The following is a 24,880-nucleotide window of genomic DNA, read 5'->3' as shown; positions in this document are numbered from 1 at the left end:
GTGGTGACAACCCTTTTGTAATTTCTCGACACAAAATTTTTCATTTCTTCATGTTTGCAGAACAGCCAATATCCAGCATCAAGAAAATGTGAATTGTCTTCATTTTTATCCTACCAGTCCCATACTGTGGCTGTGTGTTCTCAGGCTTTGGGCTTGGGCTACAGGATGTGCTGGTTCGAGTCTCCTGGGAGGGAAGCGTAACAGCTTTTCTCCTGAGATTTTGGCCAGTGTATGGGACCGGTGGTCACCCACCATTGTGTGGATATTGAGGAGCTACGAGTGAGTAACATAACCCAATTATGGAAACCTACAACAATGACTGGGGGTTCGTTTTGCTGACCACACAACACACCGCAACTGGTTGGATGATCGCCCACCTCTGCTGAGGCACGTGAGAGTGAGGCTGGTAGTCTGTAGGCCTTGCTCCCTCAAGGGCTGTTGCACCATTGGTCGTGGTGGTTGTTGTTGTTGTTATCCTTAACCTTCCACATTCAACCAGTGTTAGGAGAAGAGGACAAGATTGGAACACTGTGGAAAGAGAGGAGTGGTGGAAGACCAGGAAGAAATGGAGAGGCTTGACTTCTATGCCGACCCAGCCAGAGGCAGGAAATGGCAAACGATGATGATTCAACCACCCAACCCTGTGCATTTACAACATTAATGTAGCTCCCAAACAAACTGCCAAAACACAAATGATACCCCATCCCTGATAACCAAGATGTGTATGTACAAGGCACATTACATTGTCAGATCCATTAATGATAAAATGAAGCCCAGCTCAGCACCGAACTTGCTAATTACATCAAATGCAACAACTACAGAATCAGAAAATTATATCCGAAACATATAGCTCACTCTCTTATTAACAAACAATTCCCATGTGAATGAATCATTGACAGTAGACAGTCACACCACACCTGGTTGCCTTTACTACAGCAGTTGACACCAAGGAACAGTAGATGATACCACGGACAAGCAAGCAACAACAGTGCACCTAATAGCATGCTACAAAACTAAAAACAACAGAAGTTCACCAAGCAATGAATTGTCCAATGTGTTTACCATATTAGCATCATAAAGAATGATTTAAAAAAGTAACTTATGAATTTCCATAATAATCTTCAGTACCATCACAAGACACGAAGTCTTTCCACCACACCCTGCTGCAATACTTCTCTTCTAGAGCGGAACCGATATCCATACGAATACTCTTTAAAAATTGTTCCAAATATTGATTAATATTAGTGATTGAGTATTCCACTCATTATAACCATCAAGTTACCAGACTTTTTCTTTAAAATACAGTGTGTCCCACAAAGGGGTTTACACTATTTGAATGTTAATAACAGAGAAAGTATTACAGATAACCTGATGGAACTTTTTGTATCTGTATCTGTCATGATTAGTGCTTGTTGCCATCCATTTGTTTTTCTTTAATTTCAGTTCAGTTGCCAGTAGTGACAAGTAATTGACAAGATTGCGGGGAACCTTTCCGTTGAGCAACGGAAGTGGATTTTAAAGTGTTTTTGGAAATGTGAGAACATGAAAGAAGTGCAGAGACGATGGCAGACAGAATTTGATGTATGGACTTCTTGGGGGATCTTGTGAAAGTTTGTACCACTGCTTCCATCCCTCTTTCGTCCGATACTGATTTCTTCCTCCCACACCATCACAGATCACACACAGTTCCTTCCCTCTCAAACTTGTCGCGTAATTTAGTATAAAATTCTACCCGCCATCATCTCTGCACTTCTTTCATGTTCTCACATTTCCAAAAACACTTTAAAATTCACTTCCCTTGCTCAACGGAAAGGTTCCCCACCATCTTGTCAATTACTTGTCGCTACTGGCAACTGAACTGAAATTAAAGAAAAACAAATGGATGGCAACAAGCACTAATCATGACAGATCCAGATACAAAAAGTTCCATCAGGTTATCTGTAATATTTTCTCTGTTATTAATATTCAAATAGTGTAAACCCCTTTGTGGGACACTCGGTATTGAAAAATTACATCAGAATATAAAAATTCATGTTATGTAATAGCAAAATACATTTTTCCACATAATATTGATACAAAATTAATCGAAACCTCAAACTATTTTGCATAACTTCACTCCCCAAACGTAGTTACAATATTTACACCACAAATTTTATACATTATATTAATGTTTAACAGCACGATACACTCATATAATTATAAACTGGGAAATTAAGTATTTTGTGTGAGAACAAATTACTGGAAACAGGTTTTTTTTTTTTTTCCCAAGCAAGGAATGTAATTATAGTAACATAAAATGCATAATTTCTATTGGGTTCCACAACAGGACTGGAACCGTTTTTCTTGCACAATTTAAATTCAGTCCAAGTTGCATATTCTTTCATTGAAAAAAAGGTTTCTGGGCTATCTTTAAATTTACTAGAAAAAGGTTTCTGGACCAAATTGGAATGCTTTAAACATGATAAGGTTCTTTACCATCCAAAACCCATTTACACTTGCTGATTTTCTCTCCTTTACCGGAATTGAATTTATTTAAAATTTGTGGACCTTTAAACCCTAAGAAGCTAACTTGTATGAAAAGTTTCATTCTAACGTATCATAAAATCACAGCAAACTATGTTGTGTATAGTTTGTGTATCACAAACTATACACAATAATGAAAAAAATAAAAGTTTGGAGGAAAAATCCAGGCAAAGAAGCAAACTTGTCGTAAAACGTAGGAGCGCGTTGTGAATAGAACTATACTGGCAGCGGGTTGATAACTGAGTCTACCATAAACCAACACAAAAGGCAAGGTGGTGAGCGGAACAGTCCATTGCTCAACAGCTAAGGGGTGTTCATTGAAATATGGTCGGTCATCTTTGATTGTAGGTTTTACGAAACGTTAGCATTCTAGGGTTAACAACCTTGGTAACAACTAACATAAACTTCTTGTTTTTGTTTTAGTAGTATCTTTAAATATACCAATCTCTTGGCAGCAAGTATGAAAGCTGATGAATATACATAACAATCTGAAATATGTATGTATATACAGTGATGGACAAAAGTAATCATACAGTGGAACTGAAAGGAAGAAAGGACGAATTGCAGCAGCTAGGAAAACAATAAGGAAGTCAAAACTGTTAATGCTTGACCATGTATGCACCAAACGATATATTGACAACAAAAATAAATATCAGATGCTGCTTGTAGAAAAATAAAATATAATACATTCTCAATACCCGCTTCTTTGGCTGGACAAAAGTATTCATACACCAACATAAAAGTTCACTTTGAAGAAAAGAAAGAAACAAATACCATGTCGTCATAATTTAGTATGCATTCCTCTGTTATGGAGAACAGCTGTCAGTCTCTTTTGCATAGAATGAACAAGAGGCGTGGTTATTTCAGATGTAATACTGTGCCACTCATGCAAAATGACCTCTTTCAGTCTATTCTTGCTTGTTATGTCATGTTTTCGGAGTCTGGTTTCCAAATGGCTCCAAAGATGTTCAATGGTGTTAAGATCGGGGGACTGAGGTGGAGTTTTGAGTGTGTGGGGAGTATTATATAACAACCAAAGGCGGACAATCTCAGCTGTATGTTTAGGGTCGTTGTCCTGCTGGAAGTAAAAATCATTCCCAAGACCCAAATGATCAATACTCTGCTGCAAATTGTTCTTCAGAATATCCAAATAGACAAATCGATCCATAGTTCCCTCAATAAAGACGAGTGCTCCAACACCTGAGGCTGACATACAGCCCCAGGCCATAACGCCACCACCTCCATGTTTAACTGTAGCCAAGAGATTTCGAGGCTCAAGCTCAGTATTGGGCTTTCTTCACACCAAAATTCTACCATCACTATGGATAATATTAAATTTGCTCTCGTCCGTAAAGAACATTTTATCCCAGAAGTCCAAACTTTTACTCGCATACTCCTTTGCAAATGTTAATCTGGCCTTCTTGTTCTTCTAACTGATGTATGGGTTCCTTCTAGGTACCCTGCTCGGTTGAAAAGCCTTCTAATACTTCTTGAGGACACTTTTTTTCCCCAGGTGTTCGTGAACATCTGCCGACACTGCTGACGATGTTAATTTTGGGGTTTTCTTGATCATTGTCAACAGTCCTTGTTTCTCTCTCGAAGTAAGTTTCTGAGGATGCCCAATCCTTTCCCTATTTATCAGCACTTTTGTGTCTTTATATCGTTTGATGACACTTTGCACAGTCGCACGACTTCTCCCAACTATGTCTGCGATATCAGAATATGATTTCTTATTGTGGTATAATGATATCATAATTCTCCTCTCTTCGATTGTGGTTTCCTTCCCATTGCGGCCCATTTGACTTCATGCAGCACGCCAACACCAAACCAACCACTTCCTTACACAGGTGCAAGTGCAGTAAACAAATATCTGGCACTGAGTGATGGAAACTGTTGTTTCACGAACTTTTTTCGGGGTTTATAACCTGGCGTATGAATACTTATGACCATCCAGAAAGCAGTTTATCTAAAGATTACCCACATTTCTCACGACAATTTCAATTGTATGCACACAATTGCTTTGCGTTTCTATTCTTGCCATTCCAATGGAGCATATGTGCTACAGACTTGACTTGCCTTTACGGTCTTCTTTGTATAATAACATGTTTCATTCAGACAATGCCTTTGTATGAATACTTTTGTCCATCACTGTATGTGTGGTAATGGCGAGGAGGGTGTGTTGTACTTTGTCTGTAGTAAAATAATGGAATAATGTTCCATTGGAAAACTATATGGGTCAAATTACATAAACCTTGCTATGTTAATTTGCATTTTTGTCATTTAATTTTTCTGCTTTTCAAACTTGAATTGCGACAATAGAAATAGTCAACGAATTTGAGCAAGTGATGAGGGACAGTAATAAACAAGCATTCCTGCTGTACTCAGAAAAATTAGAACTCAGGCCTTTCTTGCATGTGTTAGTTTTGACGAGTGCTTACATAAAATTCCTTTTTTGTGTGTGCACATGCATATGTGTGCGCACCCTTGCACTTGCATGCACAACCCCACCCAGAAAGATGTTAACAAGTCGGGTAGCTGAAAAAGTATAATGAATATCAATATCGGCAGGAATTGTACAAAATAAAGAAAATGGAGGTCCAAGCATGTGTTATGATCCTTCTTACGCTCTGGAGTTTCTATTTGTTTATTTAGTATCTGCATGGGCGTCCGGAAAGGGGGCAAGATAAGGCCATGCCCCCCCATCTGGAAAACTAAAGTCGACGAAAAATTTCGTGCATATAATTTCATTTCAGCCACAATAATATGTGTTAATTATTGCACAACATGATAAGTTCAAATTTAAACAATGTTTTTTGAGGGAAGAAAACTATTGGGGAAAATGTGCCTCGTTTCCCCCCTCCCTGGAAAAAAATACCTGTTCACTCCTTGGAAAAAATCCCGCGAACGTCCATGAGTATCTGTGTTGTATTTACGTCATTGTGACAGTGAGGGCTGAACCGCTGGAACGTTACACGCAAATCATGTTTAATTTTGGAAGTGAAACTTCATAGACGATTGAGGTATTTGCAGATGCAGATACAGATAAATAAAGTTCAGGTCTCGTGGTAAATTATTACTTCCATTGCAATAATAACTATGCATTTGGGTGGGTGGGATGCACAATGGTTTCAAGATTACCCATATTTAGTACATTTGTGCACGAACTTTGCACTTAATGTCCAAAATTACCCCTTGTGGACAGTAGCGGCTGCTGCCTATTCGCGCACTCGCAAGTGCACACCCAAATAAATGTGCAAATTGATTTTTTATTATATTTATTCATTGAAAGCCATTTCTTCAAACAGCAAATGTTCCCAGGCCACATTTACTTCCTTACGTCAGCTTTTCTATCCGAGTAACTCGCGTCGGATGGGCGGCATGAACACAATTGGCAAGTACACACAGCTGCACATCGAAATGACGCTGTGTTCGACGGCAGGAGAGGCCCGAGTAACTTGTCAAATGGATCCCCTCCGAAATGCAGAATTAACTTACTTGCTCAGCAGATCGATAGGAAAATATCTCTCATCTCATACCGTTATAGCTACGCAGTTTGTCGTAAACGTAGTGTAGTGTGTCAATTGTCTACGGTTATGAATTCTGTAAAAAGATTCAGTTGCTCAACCAGTCGATTCCTTATTGCTACACAATAAACATCAAACTTGGTAATTCATGTCCTTTTACCGCTCGTATTAGTGTTACACGTGATATTTAAAATTTAACTTCACATTAAATATTTTCAAGGGGCCCCAAGCCTTTTCATATTGAAATACGAGTTGAAATGAATTTTCCACATTGTCTACATTTGTTACATTTTACTTCAAAGGTTCCCAAAAACCCAGTAGCAAATTACCACCTTGCCCTGACAGGGTCATTATCCCTTCCTCTGTCATGCAGGGTATATACAGCGTATGAATTAAATGTGTCCATTATAATAATAATCCTTTGCCCAACAGCCCATGAAGGGCCTAGGCATACCTACCGACTGCCGGTCTCCCTCCCACGCTTTCCTTCGTCACCTCTAAGCGTGGAGATCTTCAACCAGTATTGGAATAGTCGGCCCGACGTATCCCCAGCCGTTATAGTAGGTCGTCTCGACCGGATTACGCTCACTCACTCGGAGCTCCCCAATTTCCTCACGATGGTGGGTTGCCACCGGCTCTATACGTAGGCCGAATAAATTCCGACCAGGGCCGGATTCGAATTGAAATTATGTCGAACCAGTTTTTCTTTTCCAATGTGTTACGATTTTCTGATCTGCAGTGTTCGAAGTGAAAATTCCTGTCTGTGAATTTCCTTGTTCAGAGTTTGGGGATAGAAGGAAGGATCCTTGCATGGATCAACTTGAAGATAATGCAGTATATATGAAGGAGGATGCTTATGCAAATTCGAGCACTGATGATCTATTAATAAAACGGTTATTCTTTCATTAAAAATTATTTAAGAAATATATGATCAATGGTCTATCGAAAAGAAGTGGCAGCGTTAAAATTATGAATAATTATATTGAGGTTGAACTTTTATTTGGTGAGGGGAGTGGTTCACTCCTTCCAAGCGGCAAATTTCCAGTGAATAGAGTCCTATCACAGATTGGTCCTATCGCAGCTTTATCTCCCAAGACCAGAGACCGCGACCATTCTTTCGTACAGATAGCAATTGACTTTGTGTGATATTGGGTCACCACCGAAAATCGAGAGGTCCGGTTCAACCCCCATATCTGCAGTGATAAGTTTGCTTGAGTATATTGGTCACTATTAGTATTAGAAAGCTAATGTGAGCGACTCTTACGTTGAATCTTGGCCTGGCGCAACCAAGGATGGCTTAGGGGCTGAAGGTGCAACCACTTCAAAGTCATGAACTGAGTGTTAACTATCCCTTAACAATTCCCCAAAAACAAAAACAGTTTTTTAAAAAATATCTGTGTATTATGTAACCTCATTAAAAACGTTTCGAGCAAAAACAAATGATCACGAGCAAAATATATGGCAGTGGGAAGCTTTCCCCTCCAAAAAAGATTCCTGGCAGTGTCACTGCGTTTAAATACGAGAAAAGATTTCCAGATTCTTCTTCCAGTTATTTATCAGAGATTCAGACCATCCTGATTTAGTTTCAAGGGAGCTGATATATAAGTCGATAACAAAAAAGAGAGTATTTGGGGTAAAAGTTAATTTGTACAACTTGGTTTGGTAGGGGGGGCGGTAAGGGGGACTAGCTAACAATTTTACGTCCGTCCCACTCCGGCATCATAATTGTTTTGTCAGTAAGGGGGGCAATATTTTACTTGCAGGGGGGGCCAGAGAGCTGCGCTACGCCACTGCGGGAAAGGGAGGGAAAAGGGTGTGGCGTGTAGTGACGAGCGTACTATTCGACCATGCAAGGCCAGATGCGATCAGTGGAATACGTTAGTTTTATAAGATGTCAGTGGTTTGAATTAAAAACATTCACATTGTCGTAGGAATTGGTGCATTTAGACGCTCTGACTTGTATTTGGAAGTTCAACGAAAATTTCAAATAAACAGAGTTTAATCTTGTATTTTTGTTACAGAACAGTCAATCCAATTATTTATTCATTGCATACGAGAATCTGTGAATTGTACTATTATGTCACTGATTTGAGATAATTTTTGTAGAAGTGCTCGCAAGAACTAGTTGCATTTGATTAGGGTTTCGAGGATCCCCATTACAATGACTAAAGTGAATAAGTACATTAAAATGGTAATTAACTTAAGTGTACGATGAAATGTTTATGTGGCATTAAACTTGGGTTTCTGATGGGACATATTTACATTGAAGAAAGATAATATGCATTTTAAAACACGGCAATTACACAAAATTCTGGCAATATTATTATCCTTTACAAACCAAAGCAGTTTATCGGTATAGCGTTGCGAGTGATTTTCTCAGGTCGTCGAATGCTGAATTTTCTACAGGTCACGAAATAGACCAAACAACACATCTTCTCTCGTGTTCGATTAAGAAAATCACTAGGGTATTTCGTTTTTGTAATAAACCTTATTTTTTTAAAATTTTCATGAAATATAACTCCGCTATCGTCTCATCATCAGGGAAAGGTGCGTCATAACTTGGATTGTAAATGCGATTAGCAGAAACGGGCAGGAATAATTGAGTGGGAATAACACTTCTTCTGGATGCGAGGCCAAGGTGCACACCCATAGACCCAGACCACGAGCCGCCACTGCTTGTGGATGAGGAAATGTGAAGAGTTATTCATAAATGGTAATGCCAAAATAAAATCTTAGCACGGAACTTAGGACTTAACAACCAACATCCGCAGCAATTTTTTTTTGTAGGGAGGGCCAAACAAGCTATTTTTTTCCCTGGTAGAGAGGAACGAATTAAGCATATTTCCCCCCATAATAGGCCCCCTCAACACACTTTCAGTTTGAAGTTGTCACGTTCCTGGAATGCTCTTAATAATAAAAAATTACTCTCGTTGAAATTAAATAATGCATGTGATTAAGTAGATTTATTTTCAGAGACCCATAAACAACCAAAAAAAGAACAATGTTTGATGACTGTTTTCTGTAAAGTTATATTTTTCTATATTGTCACTTTCTTTTCTAGTAGCAACAATTGGATGCCAAAACTGTTTGGGGCAGGGGGTCAAGGAAGCTTACTTTATCTTGGTAGACAAGGCTCAACATTAAGAGATCACGGGCGGGGGAGAGTAGGTTGCATATAATGTTCAAGAGAACAGCACTTTATGTTTATTCATTTATTAATTTAAACGACAAAAAATCGGTTTTGTCAAATTATTCAATTCCTTTCGCAGGTATCGTTACTTTTTTTCATATGTAATGTCTGCATGAAGGTTGCAATGAAAGACCTGTTCCTCCAGGGCAGAAAACAATGAATGAATATGTAAAGTCCTGTCCACCCTTGACCTCCACGTCGTTCGCTCCTTTATATATTACTTGATTCATATAGAATAGTTGCAATTATTGCGAATCAAACAACAACAATGATAGTAACTAACAAATTCCATTGCGAATTTTGTTTCTGTTCTATAGCAGCGAGATGAAAGTTCGCAGTGGGATCCAACATGGCTGACCGCTCATGCTACTCGATCCTGTCGATGCGGCTCTGTACCATGCGCGCCATCTGTGAACGAAACGGCGAAACCGCATTTCTCGTTTGCTCATGACTCGAGTAAAAACACGGTGGTAGTGCTGTCGTCTGGTTTGTTGTGTGTTTGTGTTCTATATGATTGTGATGAAATAGGTGCGCATTGATTACATGTGATAATATCATGACAGTTAATAGTGTGGTTTGTCAACTTTGAAATTGTCAAACATGTGGACACCGACAAAAAATAAGAAATACGGTGTAGGTGAGTAGCGCTCAATTAATTTATTTGTAATACATGTTTTAACTTCAGCAACATGAGTTTTGGCGGTCATGATAGGCAATGGCAGGATCATTTCGTGATGTTTAGCATTCATATTCTAGCAGGTGAAATGTCAAGTTTTGAAATAATAATTGTATATGTTACAAACTGTATTTCCAGTACTGACGGCCGGTTACGCTAGACTTCAACCTGTTCAATCATAACACGAGCATCCGAACAGGCGGTAAACAGCAGGGAAGATTGATGGCGAAGCTACAGGCACACCTCCCCCCTTTTTTCTGTGAACGTTAATTTGTTGAAAGCCACCAGCAACAATGTTAGTTTAACAACACTTCAAAGTGTAAGTAACAGAGTGCTGACAGACCGGCTCAAAATCAATAAAATGTAACATGCAATGACGTTAATACCAAATATTCAGTTTTCGCGGGTACAGTCTGATTTTCGCCCAATTCGTGTCGTATCTAATCAGTTTATTATAATACTGTATTTCTGTCCTTGCTGGTTTGGTCACACTAACGTTGTCTGATCTTCGTAATAATCAATAAAGTGATATGATCTGAACAGTGGCGTGCCCAGGATTTTCGATAGGGATGGGATATGTATACTTTTTCTTGGTAGTCAGACCTCATTTTGTCATATCTTTCTACTATTGACGTATTTCTTTTAGGAATACTGAGCCTAAGGGGGGGTTATAACCCCTTACCAACCCCCCCCCCCTTGGGCACGCCACAGGATCTGAATGACTCATTTCATGTGAGAGGCAAGAAATGCACGGCATGCCACTTTGAAGTCCTTTATATTGATTTCGTTTTGTGCGATTTTATTCTCTCGATAATAGAGACGTGTGGGGAAACGTGAAGGAATAACAAGTACACACAGATACATATTTTGCTGTCAAGACATTTAAAAAACATTTCAGATTGGAGACATTGTAAAACGCAGCGTAAAATAGTGCGTTCATCACCGAGCCAGAGACCGAGCGCTGCCAGTAAGCTATCAATCGTATCTTTATACAAAAATAAGAAAAGCTGTTCCTAACGGAAGGAAGTTCAAGGTCGAGGTGGTCGGTGCCTTACCAACTCTGCTGAGACGAATGCAGGATCGTGGATCCGCCGGGATGTTTTGGCGACTTCCGCAAGCTAGACTCCCCAACCCAGTCCTCTTTTCAGGGTAAATGTCAGTGTTCCCCATAATGTAATTATATAATCATTAACATCTTTTTTTCGAACACAGTTAATGTGCGCACATGGTCATAATTCATTCAGTTGTCAACGTAGAACGTATTGATTTTATTTTAATGTTGTACCTGCATCTGTCGTGGAGTGGCTAGCTCCTGATGAAAAGAATAAATTGTACTTCAATATATCGTGCGATATAGGTAAGAGGAAACAGTTTAATATGTCGCTTTTTGATATGTATAGTGGGACAGGTTTACATGAATATTAAATTCACTAACATTCATCAATGATCTTTATTTTTTGCATCAGACGATTATTGTTTTGTTTAAGTCCGCTTACTGTGTGTTCTGTCTCCACTAGGATCGAACCTGAGAACCTTTAATAAAGCCATAATGTACGCCACTATACTGTCGGGGTTGCCCATTGTTGTTTTCATTTACTTATTATTCTTGAAATTCATTATAATCAATCAGATATTTCGCATGAAACAATTTGCATTATAATTTGTCCTCTGCTAAAAACATTTATCTATTATTTCTGCCATTAACAATAAAAGTAGCAAGCTTTCTGTTTTTGTTTTTTTAATTACGTCAATTTCAACGTCAATCGACGGATCAGTTCAACCCCATCTCCCTTAACGCCTATGCCTCTGTACACAGAAAATTCTGCTGCTAAACTTGTGGATTTCTGTTACAACATATGTATGATTTTTTGGAAAGAGAGAGCAAACTGTTGCTCGTATCCTAATTACTATGTAACAAAGTGTACCGTATGGATGAAGGTGAAATCTATGTTGTAAGGATAACGAAGTTTTTGGCGTGAATGATACAACAGACTTATTTGCTGGATTATTATTTTTGATATAAGATTGCTATGCATACAGAGGCAGTTTGCTTGATACCCCTACACCAGGGTGCGAAATCGCTGCAGATTTGTGGGGGGAAAGGACCACACACACACACACACACACACACACACACACACACACACACACACACACACACACACACACACACACACACACACACACACACCACCACCACCACCACCACCACCACCACCACCACACTATATATGTGTGTGTGTATATATACACACACACACATAATGTCATTAAATATGTTTAAATTATTAAAGGATCAAATTACGTTATAAAATATACAATCTAATATATAAAAATGGATGTACGTATGTGTGTGTGTTTGTTCCGCCATAACTCTCGAACGCCTGGAGCGATTTCAACCAAACTTTAGTATCACTTGCAATATGGAAAGAAATACTGCGGGGTTAAGACACCACTGGCACCCCTAGGGATGGGGATGGGAAGGGGGTGACATGTAAAAAACATCGAAAATGACCGATATTAGTGTGGAATCCATAGTTTTTGGGGTCGCTAAGATGAATAGTGACACTCCCGATGCCATTCAACTCCAAGACACCCCTCACACCCCTAGGGGAGGGGATGGGAAGGGGGTGACGTAAAACGACCGATATTAGTTTGGAATCCATAGTTTTCCGGGCCGCTGAGATAAATAGTGACACTCCCAAGTTCATTTTAGGCTATAGTTAGACTTCATTATATTCCTGTCTAATAGAAGATTGGATAAAATAAATACCCGGACAATCAGCTAGTATATTATATCAACCGTCCTTTCATTTAAAATTCGATTACAGATTGAAAAGTTTAATATACTACTAATGCTATGAACATGAATAATGATTTGCGTGACTAAGGGGGGAGGGACAAAAATTAAGAGACATTAAGAAGGTAATAGTTTCCTACATCTATGTGGCGAAAGGCGATGAGAATGGAGAAAAAATAACAAGTCTGACTAATTTCTGTGTTATGGGGATTGCTGGGTTCAGTGTTCTTAGAGATGAGGCTCTTGTTGACCGTTCTGTGTGTATGTTCTCGATATTATTCCAATAAAGTATATTCGACTCCAAAACTAATTGTTTGTTTGTTGTTAGAACAAAATCTCTTCCCCTCCGGAAAATTTTGTGGGGGGAATTCGCGCGTCCCCCCCGGGATTTCGCATCCGGCCCTACTCGCAAGTAGAGAGTAAAAATTATTCGTAATGCTATTTTGAATAAGTTTGGATATTTACATCTTTAAGCTCGTAATATGAACTTTGTGAAAATAACCAAAATGTCTATATGTCACCTTCCCCATGAATGTGATAGGCAAAATGTGTATTGTTACTCCGGAATTGAGTGAATATTGAATTGATGACTCTGGATTCGTGGACAATGCTTCAGGATTTGGAACTGAATTTCTAATAAAAGTTGCGTCTGGCGGTATGTCTCGACATTAAGAATGGAGGATTGATTGATTTAGTGTTTTAAGTCCACTTTATGCACAGTAAGGCTAATCGGGACTGGACCTACAATTTAAAGTGGAATCCGAACCACTATGTGCCTCCACCGGGTATCGAACCCGGGACCCCTTGATTACAAGGCAACGACGCTGCCACTGCGCCATCGGGGAAGAATGGAGGAGATTTGGCAATCATGCTCCGAAAGTAGACTTGGATATTTAGACGACATTCGGCGACTATTGCATACTTATTAGGCGCCAGAGTGGACAACTTTGTCCCGAAATTTACTTTCATTAACAAACGTCAACACCAAAAGCTCATGAAACTCGCGTTTATACGATTTAGAACCACACTATATGGCGTACGGCAAAAATATCGTATTGTGTTGTGTTTGGTGGTATTTGACTGACGATATGTGATCTCGAATTTCCAAATCCACCATCGCTAAACCAAATGTTCGTATTTTCATCAGGAGCGGGTCTAGCAGTTACAGTTGAGAGGGGCTAATTTCAGTCGAGTAGTTGACGTCATCGACACTTGTATTATTTTGTATAAGCAATAATGGTACTGTGAACAGAAACCGAGCTGACTTCCGTGTTTTAGACATTGGAGCGTTGTTTTGCAAAAATAGGAGTCCAGGGTTATGCTGTTATCATAATTCCTCCCATTGTCACGGTAAAATGAACGATTCTACATGAGAATTGAAGCGAATAGACAAAGAGAACCGAAACCTATTATCTCAATGGGTCTTGGTATGACCCTCTTTTGAGGCATATTGCACAGTGGTTTGGGTCCAAATTTAAACTGTAGGTCCAGTTCTGGTTAGCTTAAAGTGAGCTTTAATCAAACTTTAATAAATATTAACGAGCCTTGTAAAATTGGTGATAAAAAGCTGAACATTTGAGTCTTCAAGAATATTGGGCATAATAACATGCAAAACATGGCACTTGTGAGGGGCGATCGCGCTCCCCGTGGATCCGCGACTGACTCTCATGGACTTTCAGTTGGACGTGCCTAAAACGCACAAGATGTCCATTCCTCAGAAGTAATTTTTCATGCATTTTCCATAGGAGACCTTTGCCGACGTGTGCTTCCGTTTTGCTGAGATATCAGATTCCTTGAAGAGACAGGAAGCTGACCCACTGTTAGGTGCGACCTTGCTGAAATTTCTATTTTTTTACGTCAGTTTCCTGTCATTTTTTTTTTGGCTAAGTGCGTCGATGAGGATGAGTGATGATTAGGTGAAATTGATGAAGCGGCACTCGCAAAGAATACCCATGGCCACACAAAGACACGAACATGGGAACTTGGGTGCCGATATCGAGAGTCGAGTACTTGACTCGTTCATCCATCCCTCCCCGATGGCGCAGTGGTAGCGTCGTCGCCTTGTAATCAAGAGGTCCCGGTTCGATACCCGGTGTAAACACATATTGATTAGGATCCAACTTTAAACTGTGGGTCCAGTCCCAATTAGCCTTACTGTGCATAAAGTGGACTTAGAACACCAACTCAATCAATCAATCGTTCATGTTTATCGGATGCAAAAGTATTTAAATCTTTGTCAGTTTTTCTAACAACAGTTTATCTGAAAACGATTTGAATAAAAATAAATTAATCTTGTTTGTCCACTTTCACATGGAATGGCTGCTCATAGTGGCACAGTGGTGGGTGGGGATGCTTTTCGGAGTTACTCCTTCCCCACTTGTAGCACTGTACAGTAAAACCTCGTTAAGCCGGACGAAAATAAACAGCAGAATGAAAGGTTTCAAATGTGTCCAGAAGTCAACAATCGCATTTGTCATATAGCTCTGTAACGGCTAAGAATACGTACATCCAAGTATTGCTTTACATTTTACTGTACTGTATAGTGTATTTAGGCCTATGCCCTTTAAATACACCATAATAAACGTGTTTTGTTGCTATAAATGGAGTTTTAATGCACTTCCTACTGTTATTTCAGTTAATCCGGACTTTCGTTAAACCGGTCAACTTTTCCCCCCCATTTGTCCGGATTAACGAGGTTTTACTGTATATGCAAATATTCCTCCGTGGTTGAGCATGCAAAGTGATCGACTCATGATCTAAGTGCCGAAGGTTCCGGGTTCGAGTCCAATACTAATCGTCGCGATTAACATAAATCGGGAGAAAAGTGGCGGAAAATGATAAAAGTATAAATACAGATGATAGCAAAAGTAACGTGAGTGTTTTATTAAAAATATCTGAGGATGAGGAGCTGTGTGTTGCGCAACTCAACTGCTTGCTTTCTTGAGACGCGACCAATGCTTACGAACCGTGTCGCAGTGTGCGTCTGGTAATGTGAGAAAACATACATTCAAAGAATGTATAATACCGATAAGAAAGTTATGTCGTGTATGGCGAGTGAGTACGCAAGCTTCGTGCTTAAATTACAGAAAGAATGTGAGAATATTCATGTGAATCCACGCTGGATGTTTTTATGCCCGAGTAAACTATATATACTGTATGATAAGCCGCAGGGGTGGGCTAAAAATAATATGAAATTTCACAGAAAGACAAACATTGATCTCCATGTCGGAGGCAGATAAGAAGCGAGTCGCACCTTTCCTTTCCTGTATGCGAGTGCATTCACCCCATCAAAGACACTAAAGGGTGGTACGTGTGGTACAAAACCAAGCCAAGCATTTCATTTGTCATTTCTTGACATCTCTATTCTCCAGGGAAGAAATTCCTTCCTATTGTAGAAGGAAGGAAGGACCGCACCGGACAGTTAGACCTTTGCTTTTCGAAAAATTGCATTTGTTTAGAATTTCTTTTAGAGCTTTCAAATGAATCTTCGTATTATTTTTTTTAATGACACAAGTCTTCCTATCACCGCTTGGAGAACAACTCCAACACGAGTTTATATTTCTAGGCTATCCATGACGTCCCGAGGGGGGGGGGGGGACACGAACCCTTCCCCTCTGGAAAATGAAAGTTGACCAAAAAATTGCATATTTCACACATGATTTCATTTCATTATTGCAAGGGCCTTGCAGGAGCGTGATAACTTCAAACTGAAGCAATGTTTTTTTAGGGTACAATACTATTATGGGGGAAATGTGCATCGTTTGTGGCCCCCCTGGAAAATAATGCCATGCTTGCCTCTCCCTGAAAAAAAAAAACGGGCGGACGTCCACTACGATGCCTCAAGCGTAAAAATTAAAATACAGAAAAAAATATAAATTGTGAATGAAATTACTAATTTAGAATTAGTTTAATTAAGAAATTACATTATAAGATGCTGGGGATTGTGGAGTTAGCACCCGACTTCCTACTATAACGGCTGGGGATACGTCGGGCTGACCCCCCCGACTATTCCAATACTGGTTGAAGATCTCCACGCTTAGAGGTGACGAAGGAAAGCGTGGGAGGGAGACCGACAGTCGGTAGGTATGCCTAGACCCTTCATGGGCTGTTGCGCGACGGATTATTATTATTATTATTTATTTCTTAGGATTTGGCAAACCTGATTTTTTAGGAGTTTGCAACTTGACTACCGTTGGCATGGCAATGTGGCTTCCTTGAAGACGTCCACGACGTCGTTTACACGGAGCTAGTCTTCCCCTTCCTCCATCGCCTACAGTGGCGTGCCCAATGTAGGGTGGTTGGGTTCATAACTCCCCTTCAACCAAGTATTCGCAAACAAAAAGTCAAAGGCAGGAATAGTTGCCAAATTGAGGAGTGCTTACAAAAAAAGTTATACGTAACCCTTCCTCCCTTTCGAAAACCCTGGGCCAACAACTGATCGCCTTCAGATCACATGTCGTAATGAGATTGTCCAGATTTTAAAATCATCATACACCACTGTCTTCATCCTTCGTCGATGAAAGTTGAGAAGGACGTTTTAGGGGACCACTATATGAATTCTGAACAGAATCTTACGAATAACCCCAGAAGACTTGTTTGTAAGAAAGCTGAATCACATGCCATTGTAGGATATATAATTTTTGAACAGTTAAAAATTACAGTTGAAATTAAATACGATTGTGTTATGTTAACGGTTAGTCCAATTTTAAGAATAAATTAGTCCCAATTAATATGTATAGTGACAAGGCCTGGGCTAACAACATCAACTGGCCCCGGTATACAAATTCAGTTATAACGGTTAGGCCAAGTGATGACATATGGTTATGGTACTTTTCCAATGTTTTCACCACGTATGAATTATCTGTTCTAGCGAATCTCCCACTTCCAGTGAACCCTTTGAGTATCCTCATGACTGTAGCCCCTAAGTCCCTTCTAGATCCATTGCAAATTGTTATAAGACCCGGCTTCGATTCACGGGGTGGTTGGGTCGAAATTTTTCCGGCTTTAACCCCGCATAAAGCGGTTCTGGGGCTAACCCAGTCTCAAATCATTGCGTACCGGGGAGTTAAAGGCGGCCGGAATGTGTGCACATCACCTACAAAATGGGCGAGATTGAGAATGTTTGGTGCCATACCCCCACACCCCCTAAATGTGCCTTCATGGCACGGGAAACTTTGCTTTACCTATCTTATGTTTTCCTAATAGATCAATTTAAAAAAAATAAAGGTTTTGTGTAAAAAAAATCGTGGCCAGGCCCCTGCACTGAACATATACAACTGTTGACAACTGCTGCTTTCGTATCAGTCAGGTTTATTAAAAAACTGCTTGTTTTAGATCAAAGAAACCCTTCAGAACATCTGGGTTGGTATTGACAGCTGCCATTGCTAATTTACTCGTCATTTATTTCCTTGTTTTTCTGATGTACATTCCATATAAGATAATTTAGCGGCGATGCGTTTGGCCTCCCAACAAAGGAAAGGGGTAATCGAGTGGTATATTGACATGGCAACGAACAGGGAATCCCTCGGTGACAGGGAATCCAATTTCTCAGCGGAAATTAGCCCCGGTTGAACGGCACGCCCTCTGGCGAAAACATTCTGTTCCCGTCGATTGATTGTTTTCTCCGCCGTGTTTGTCTTTGCAGCGTTGAGGGTGGCTGGAACGGAGACTTTCTTAAACGTTGCGTGCTGAACGATGTTTTCTAGGACCTCGTTCAATTTTTAAACATCTTTAGACTATATTACACTATATTTTACTACAGTACGTTCGTTTTGCCTCTGGGCCAAGACACGCGTGACTTGCATTTTCGTTTCGTAACGTCTCGCTTATTTACATACATATGTATCTTAAACATGTAGACAATTATATTTATATTGCATAACGAGTACTAACTTGTGCTATAGGAGTTGTTCACGCACTATCTCGGCCCAGAGCCAAACCGAACGCACTTATATTTCATGTATACATACATTGTATTTCATTGTATTATTAGTTTAAATTACATTGCATTGTTTATGATATTGTAAACACAAATTGACATGTCCGATATCACAGCATGTAAATGCAAACCAGATTCATGGACGAAATAAATAAATCAACTCAAGAGACGTCTTGGTCAAGCGCCGTATTTCGTCTTCTGGCATCGGCGCGGAATGCCTTCGTGGTTAAGTTAGGCCTGTTAACGTTTAAATATCTTAGCATAAATACATTACATTTAGCCTAACTACTGAAGTATTTCGATGGACCAAAATGTCTCTTCAGTTGCGTGCAATAAGTGAGACCCCACCCAGCTGGTCAATACAGCGCTTGCAGACAGTATCTTGTTTCAAGGAAAGTTGCGCAGTGAGGTGAATTTTCTTATTCTGCGACTGTCCCTCAAGCAGGGTGCGAAATCCCGGGTGAGGGGGAAATTCCCCCCACCAATGATCTAGTCCTAAAATTTCCCCCACCAAACTTTTGAAGGGGGGGAGTTCTTGTTCTTACAACAAAGATAAACAATTATTTCTGAAGTCGAATATACTTTACTGGAACACTATCGAAAACACGCGCAAAGAACGAACTATAAGTGCGACCTCAAACAAAATAACTTTTGGCTAAAATCCTTCGCGCACCTTCCCCTCGATCCGTTCAGCTCGGGCCATAAGGAAGCATGCTCCACTCTCCCCTTCCCCTCCTCGCGGGAGTACGGTTCACTGGAGTCGCGGGTCTGCGCAGGGTTTTTTGCTAGTGGTTCCACTAAAGAGCCTCATCTCTAAGGACACAGAACTCAGCAATCCCTAGAATGCCGAAATTAGTCAGACTCGTTAATTCTCCATTTCTCATCGCCTTTCGTCAGTTACCTCAAAGTATATAAATAAAGCATGTAATATCATTTGGATGTGAATTTTTTATCGGAAACTATTATCTTCTTAATGTCTCTTCATTATGGGAGTCACGCAAATCACTGTTCATAGCATTAGTAGTGTATATTAAGAATCTTCAATTTGCAACCGAATTTTGAATGAATGAGAGTCCGTATATTGTATATTTTATAATTTATAATTATTTAAAAATTGACATGTACATATTTAAGGACATTACACACATACATATATATTTATAGTAGTGTGTGTGTGTGTGTGTGTCTGCTCCCCCCAAACAATCTGCAGTGATTTCGCACCCTGGCTTCAAGAACGAATAACATTGAATAGGCGGGTTTTTCTCTGCAACATTAAGGATTTAGACTTGTATCTAATACGTGTGTAAGATATACCATGAGTGCTCCAAAAATAATACGTATAATTACGAAGAAAATACGAGAATCTGTGTTTGAGTAATATAAATTCCAGTGTTTTAAAAAAAAACACTGAGATTTACCATTCCATACACCTTTAGTTAGCCACAAACTTCTAGTGCCAAATTGTCCGGAGAATTTTCTATTGGAAGAGTCAAATAAAAAGCAATAAAAATCGTAGGGCAAACTGTATACAGCTCATAGTTACATGAGATGTCAACTGTTATTTACAAAACGACTACTCAAGTGAGCTTCAAAACGCCATTTTTTGTTATTTTAAAGGTGACGCATCCTATACACACTTGCACCATTGAAGATAAGTGGTTTCTAGCCCTCTGTCAGCCTAAAACTTACAGAAATTTCTCGGCAAATGAATATTCAATATCTCTGTGCATGCTTACCACACCAGCAAGTTTACTAATGGAAGAGAAAGTTCGACAATGGCCTCAGTTCGCAGGCAGATTGGTGGAAAGGCCCTCGCAGTGGACCCCAAAGATTTATTCTTCTTAAGGTATACAGGCACTAACTAAAAGTTAAAAAATATATGTAGATCAGCAATAAGTCTGCGCTAAAATGCAGCAAACTTGTGCAACCGTACATACACAAATCTACTAGATAAGATACGAAAACAAATTAAGATTCTCATTTGACTCTCTCTGGTAAGTTGAATTTCTTGTTCGGGTCAGAAACAAGGATTGAGCAGGGGTATTTTAAATATGAAAAATTTTCATTAACCTGTAAATTTGTCTCGTATATTTTATTAGCCAGACGATTTTCTATGCAAAAATCATTTATGAACCGCAAGATTTTGGATATGAAATACCTTATGTAACGTGAAAAGAACTAAAATTCCATCATATTTCGTGTGTCTCTCCAGTGATTTACTGTTATGTTTCATATTTTCAGCTCTATGCTGTCTTTCAAGAGGCGCAGCTAGTAAAAATATCAAACTGATTGAGAACTGGCGACTTTGGGGGCCACTGGGCGAAGGCAGTTCCTAAATACATCCTGACGTATTTTGAACCACCCTGCATCGTGATTCGATGCCGACAGAATTCGAATGTGTGCATACATAGCATTCGGTGACCGTGTCCAAGTTCGCAGATGCCAATTATTTGGGAGGAAAAAGTAACATTTTTGCAAATAATAAAAAGAGGTCGCCGTGGATTGCCCTGGGCTCTGTGGTTAGGATCAGCTGGTTTTCTGTGTTTTCTTACGGACGGTATCAAAACTCGTTGCACACCGGAGCAGAACGATGTTCCGTTATGCTTCACGGTCCCACGCATAACAGTTTTGATAAAACAATCTCCTGTGCCGTTGGGCATGAAGACAGGGGTATTATTCCTGATGGGATTCGGTGAACTTGTGGCAGGGGGAGGGGATGCCGTGTTACAAGACATTTTCGGCACCGTCTGTCACATGCTCTTTCAAGCCAGCGTGCTTCTCGATTTACAGCATAAGGATATCTAACTTGGAAACTTCCAAGTACAACTAGGCATTTTGAGAAAAATAATATTATTTTTGTATTAGACGAGTTAGTTAGTTAGTTGTTAGTTTTTACAGATAGCTGCATAGTTTAACTCTAAATTGAATTGTTGGGTCAGTAAGTAACTTGTTAATTTTTGTTGAAATTTTCAAATAGTGAGATTTCAGGAAGGTCGGAATTCTTCTGGCCTTGTCCTCGCATAAAGCGGCTCTGGGGCTCACCCAGCATCAAATCAACGGGTATCGAGGGGGGGCGGCCGGAGCGTAGTGTTGATCACATCATCTCCAAAATAGTCTAGATCGAAAATGTGTGGGGCTCTACTCCCACATCCCCTAAATGTGCCTTCATGGCACGATGCTATATACATGGGGAACTTTACCTTTTATCTGTTTATGTTGATGACTACATAGATGAGTAAGCACATAATATGTTATAGCCAGTGGCGTTCACAAGGGGATGGGCTATTGAGTTAAAGGCCCTTCCCAAAATCTTGAGAAGATAAACATTTTCAAATGAAAGCAATAAGAACTCGGTAAAACCAAAGTGATAAATTCGAACCACTCTTGAATGACCTCGATTTCCATCTTTGTCTTTAAATAACTGTTAAAACGAAAAATAAAAAATCGCAATTCGGAAATATTTTACGGTGTATCCCGCTTCTATTCGAACGCAGTGGATAAGCAGTATTTATCCACTTTCAAAATTCGAGCCCCATCCGTAAAAGGAGTCCTGCTAACACTTGTGGTATCTGTAGTGCGAACCACACTTTCGTCTTGCTTCTGAAGCTTCATAATTCCAGTACAAGGCTATTCTTTCTCCAGCGCGCTCTCTCCTTTCCAGCGATTTATCCACACATCACCAGGACCTCTCAAAAAATCTTGAAACATGAAAAAAATTCACAAAACACAATTCAGGGTTGACTCGAAATTGACCCTATCGTAGATTGCTTCTCTAGATCCCGCGATCAAGTTAGCTAGGATGACATTGAGTTGACTCGAAATTGACCCGTACACCCCATGGATGGATGGTTGTGCACAAACCCCTGTTTTACAAGCAGGTCATAAGCACCTCTCCCCTTTGGCCCAGTACATCTTTAATAAAAGAACGTCAGTTGCAAGGAAAAAAATTACCAAATAAGGGCTGACTACTAAGAAAGGTATGCGTAAACCCCCTCTTTCAAAAACATGGGCACGCCACTGTCGACAGGCCCCAAGTGCTATATAACGACCTGCATGCCAGGCCTGTAGCCAGAATTTTATTTCAGGGCGGCTTATCCCTTAGCAGCAGCTGTTATCTAAATTCGAAAAAATAGAGGGGGGTTAGAAGGCCTGAAGATGAATATATCAGTACATTACAACTTACTTTGCAAGATGTTTAATCCTGCTAAGGAAGTGACATTAATAATAATAATAATAATAATACTTAGCTCGACGACCCTCGATAATAATAAAAATAATCCTTAACTCGACGGCCCTCGAAAATAATAATAATAATAATCCTTAGCTCGACGGCCCTCGAAAGGACCTGGGCCTATCTCCCGGCTGCCAGTCTCCCTCCCACAATCCTACCTAGAGGTGTGGAGATTTAGCACGTCGAACCCCCAGCCGTTGTAGGAGATTTCCGGGACAGGGTTGCGCTACTCTCGTAGCTCCCCAATTTCCTCACGATGGTGGGTTGCCACCGGTGCTATATACAGCCCGAAAACCCAGAGACTGAACCCACGTGGACTCGAACCCATGCCGTCCCGCAGTCGGAGCCCAAAGCACAGCGCCTTAGACCGCACGTCCACGGAGGAGGACGAATGGCCACTATACAGTATTTAAATTAGGTATTTGTACCATTTCAGTCATCCCGAGTCCTCGCCCTGGCTGCGTGCCTGCTGCATACCGGTGTTCACTGTTTTTATGTTTTTTTTAATGTTGTTTTTACACTTTTGGCGTTTCAGTGTAAAGTGATGCCAGTAGTGTATCTGAAAGTTGATGTACAGAGAAAATAGTTGAGTGTAAACTAAATATCTGTGGAAAATTAATTGCCTGGCTTAGGTTCAAGGTCCAGGTAATCTTCAGTGAAATGTTCTCAAGGCATTCAACCTTGTTTTGCAGAAAGAAGAAAAATCGGATGAGTCTTTATCTTTGAGAACACCAGGGTTGGTAACGGAACATTCCGTAGTTGGCAACACCTTGTCCTTTATTTTGCTCCGAAACCCTGGGAAAGCTAAGTAGAACAGTTAACTGTATCAGGAAACTCTTGAAGCATTGTGTTCTTGTTTTTCCAAGGTTGGCTGAAGCGTTCCTCTGCTATGTCGGAAGTTCCGATTCGGGGAAGGTTGATGCTCCCTAGATGTACGGCCAGACCCGTAGCCAGGCAGGGGCTGTCATAACCGCAAGCCCTCTCTGGAGTTTGGTAAAACTGCTATATAAAATTTGTTCGCAGTGACGAGTGAAAATGTAGACAGCAAACATTATTTTGTTCAAAACTTTATAAAGGTTGAATTCACAGAATACAAGGATTTCTGATTTACGAAGCGAAGTCAAAGTAATTATCGGTCTTTTCCAGTCTTACGGCGAGCGCCCTACATGCTGGCAAGGGGAGCGGGTAAGGGACCAATCCAGCTCGGTAAGAAACACAGCAGCCTGGTGCGCGTAACTCTCGGCACCACCGCTGTTATCTGGTTGGTCTGCGGCGTATTCTCTGCTCCCCACTTCCCTTGCCAGCATGAGGGCCGTCCACCGTAAGAGTAGAGAAGACCTGTCGAATATTCTCTTGTCTTCGGCTAGTTGAAAATAAACTGTATGTACTTGAACGATATTTCTACATTTTCTGTGTCCTATATTAACTTAAATAACAACCCCCCCCCCCCCACGTACTGCTAAACTGATATTGCGTGACCCCCTCTCCCCCGGATATCAATTGTGGTTACGGTCCCGTGTCCTGTAGTTTGATTTGATTTTTGTTATTAAGCGTCGCTTTTGTTCGGATTTTGGATAATCGTGACGGTGAGGATGAGTGATAACATGATGAAATTAATGAAAGGTAATTCACAAAGAACACGTATGCGTAGGCCGGGATTCAAAGTCGGCCGTAACATATACTGCTAACCACTCGGCCATGACGAGTGTATGGATCAGCGTAAATTGGTGCATCCCTCTGCCTACTTGTTTCCTGCCACATTACGCTATATGGACTCCCCGATGGCGCAGTGTCTAGTAACGTCGTCACCTTGTAATCAAGGGGTCCCGGGTTCGATACCCTATGGAGTGGTTTGGATCCCACATTAAACTGTAGGGCCAGTCCCGATTAGCCTTACTGTGCATAAAGTGTACTTAAAACACAAATTCAACATCACCTTATGAAGCAAACATTATGAACGTCTAGTTTTCCAGCCACAATTATCTCCTACAGACTTGT

General features: G+C 40.3%; 1 protein-coding gene across 3 annotated transcripts in view; it reads left to right on the top strand.

Moving 5' to 3' along the window:
- The first annotated feature begins 9,689 nt into the window (after positions 1–9,689).
- The window catches only part of spg (dedicator of cytokinesis spg), a 372,699-nt gene continuing 357,508 nt past the window's right edge, over positions 9,690–24,880 (top strand). For all 3 annotated transcript variants that reach the window (XM_083133592.1, XM_083133583.1, XM_083133601.1), the window contains exon 1: positions 9,690–9,874. In XM_083133592.1, the coding sequence (XP_082989718.1) occupies positions 9,838–9,874 (37 nt within the window). In that variant the 5' untranslated portion in view covers positions 9,690–9,837. The remainder of the gene's footprint in view (positions 9,875–24,880) is intronic.

The sequence above is a fragment of the Lepisma saccharinum genome, chromosome 1, assembly GCF_977018435.1.
Source record: "Lepisma saccharinum chromosome 1, izLepSacc3.1, whole genome shotgun sequence".
NCBI lineage: Eukaryota > Metazoa > Arthropoda > Insecta > Zygentoma > Lepismatidae > Lepisma > Lepisma saccharinum.
This window is presented reverse-complemented; position numbering and strand designations above follow the sequence as displayed.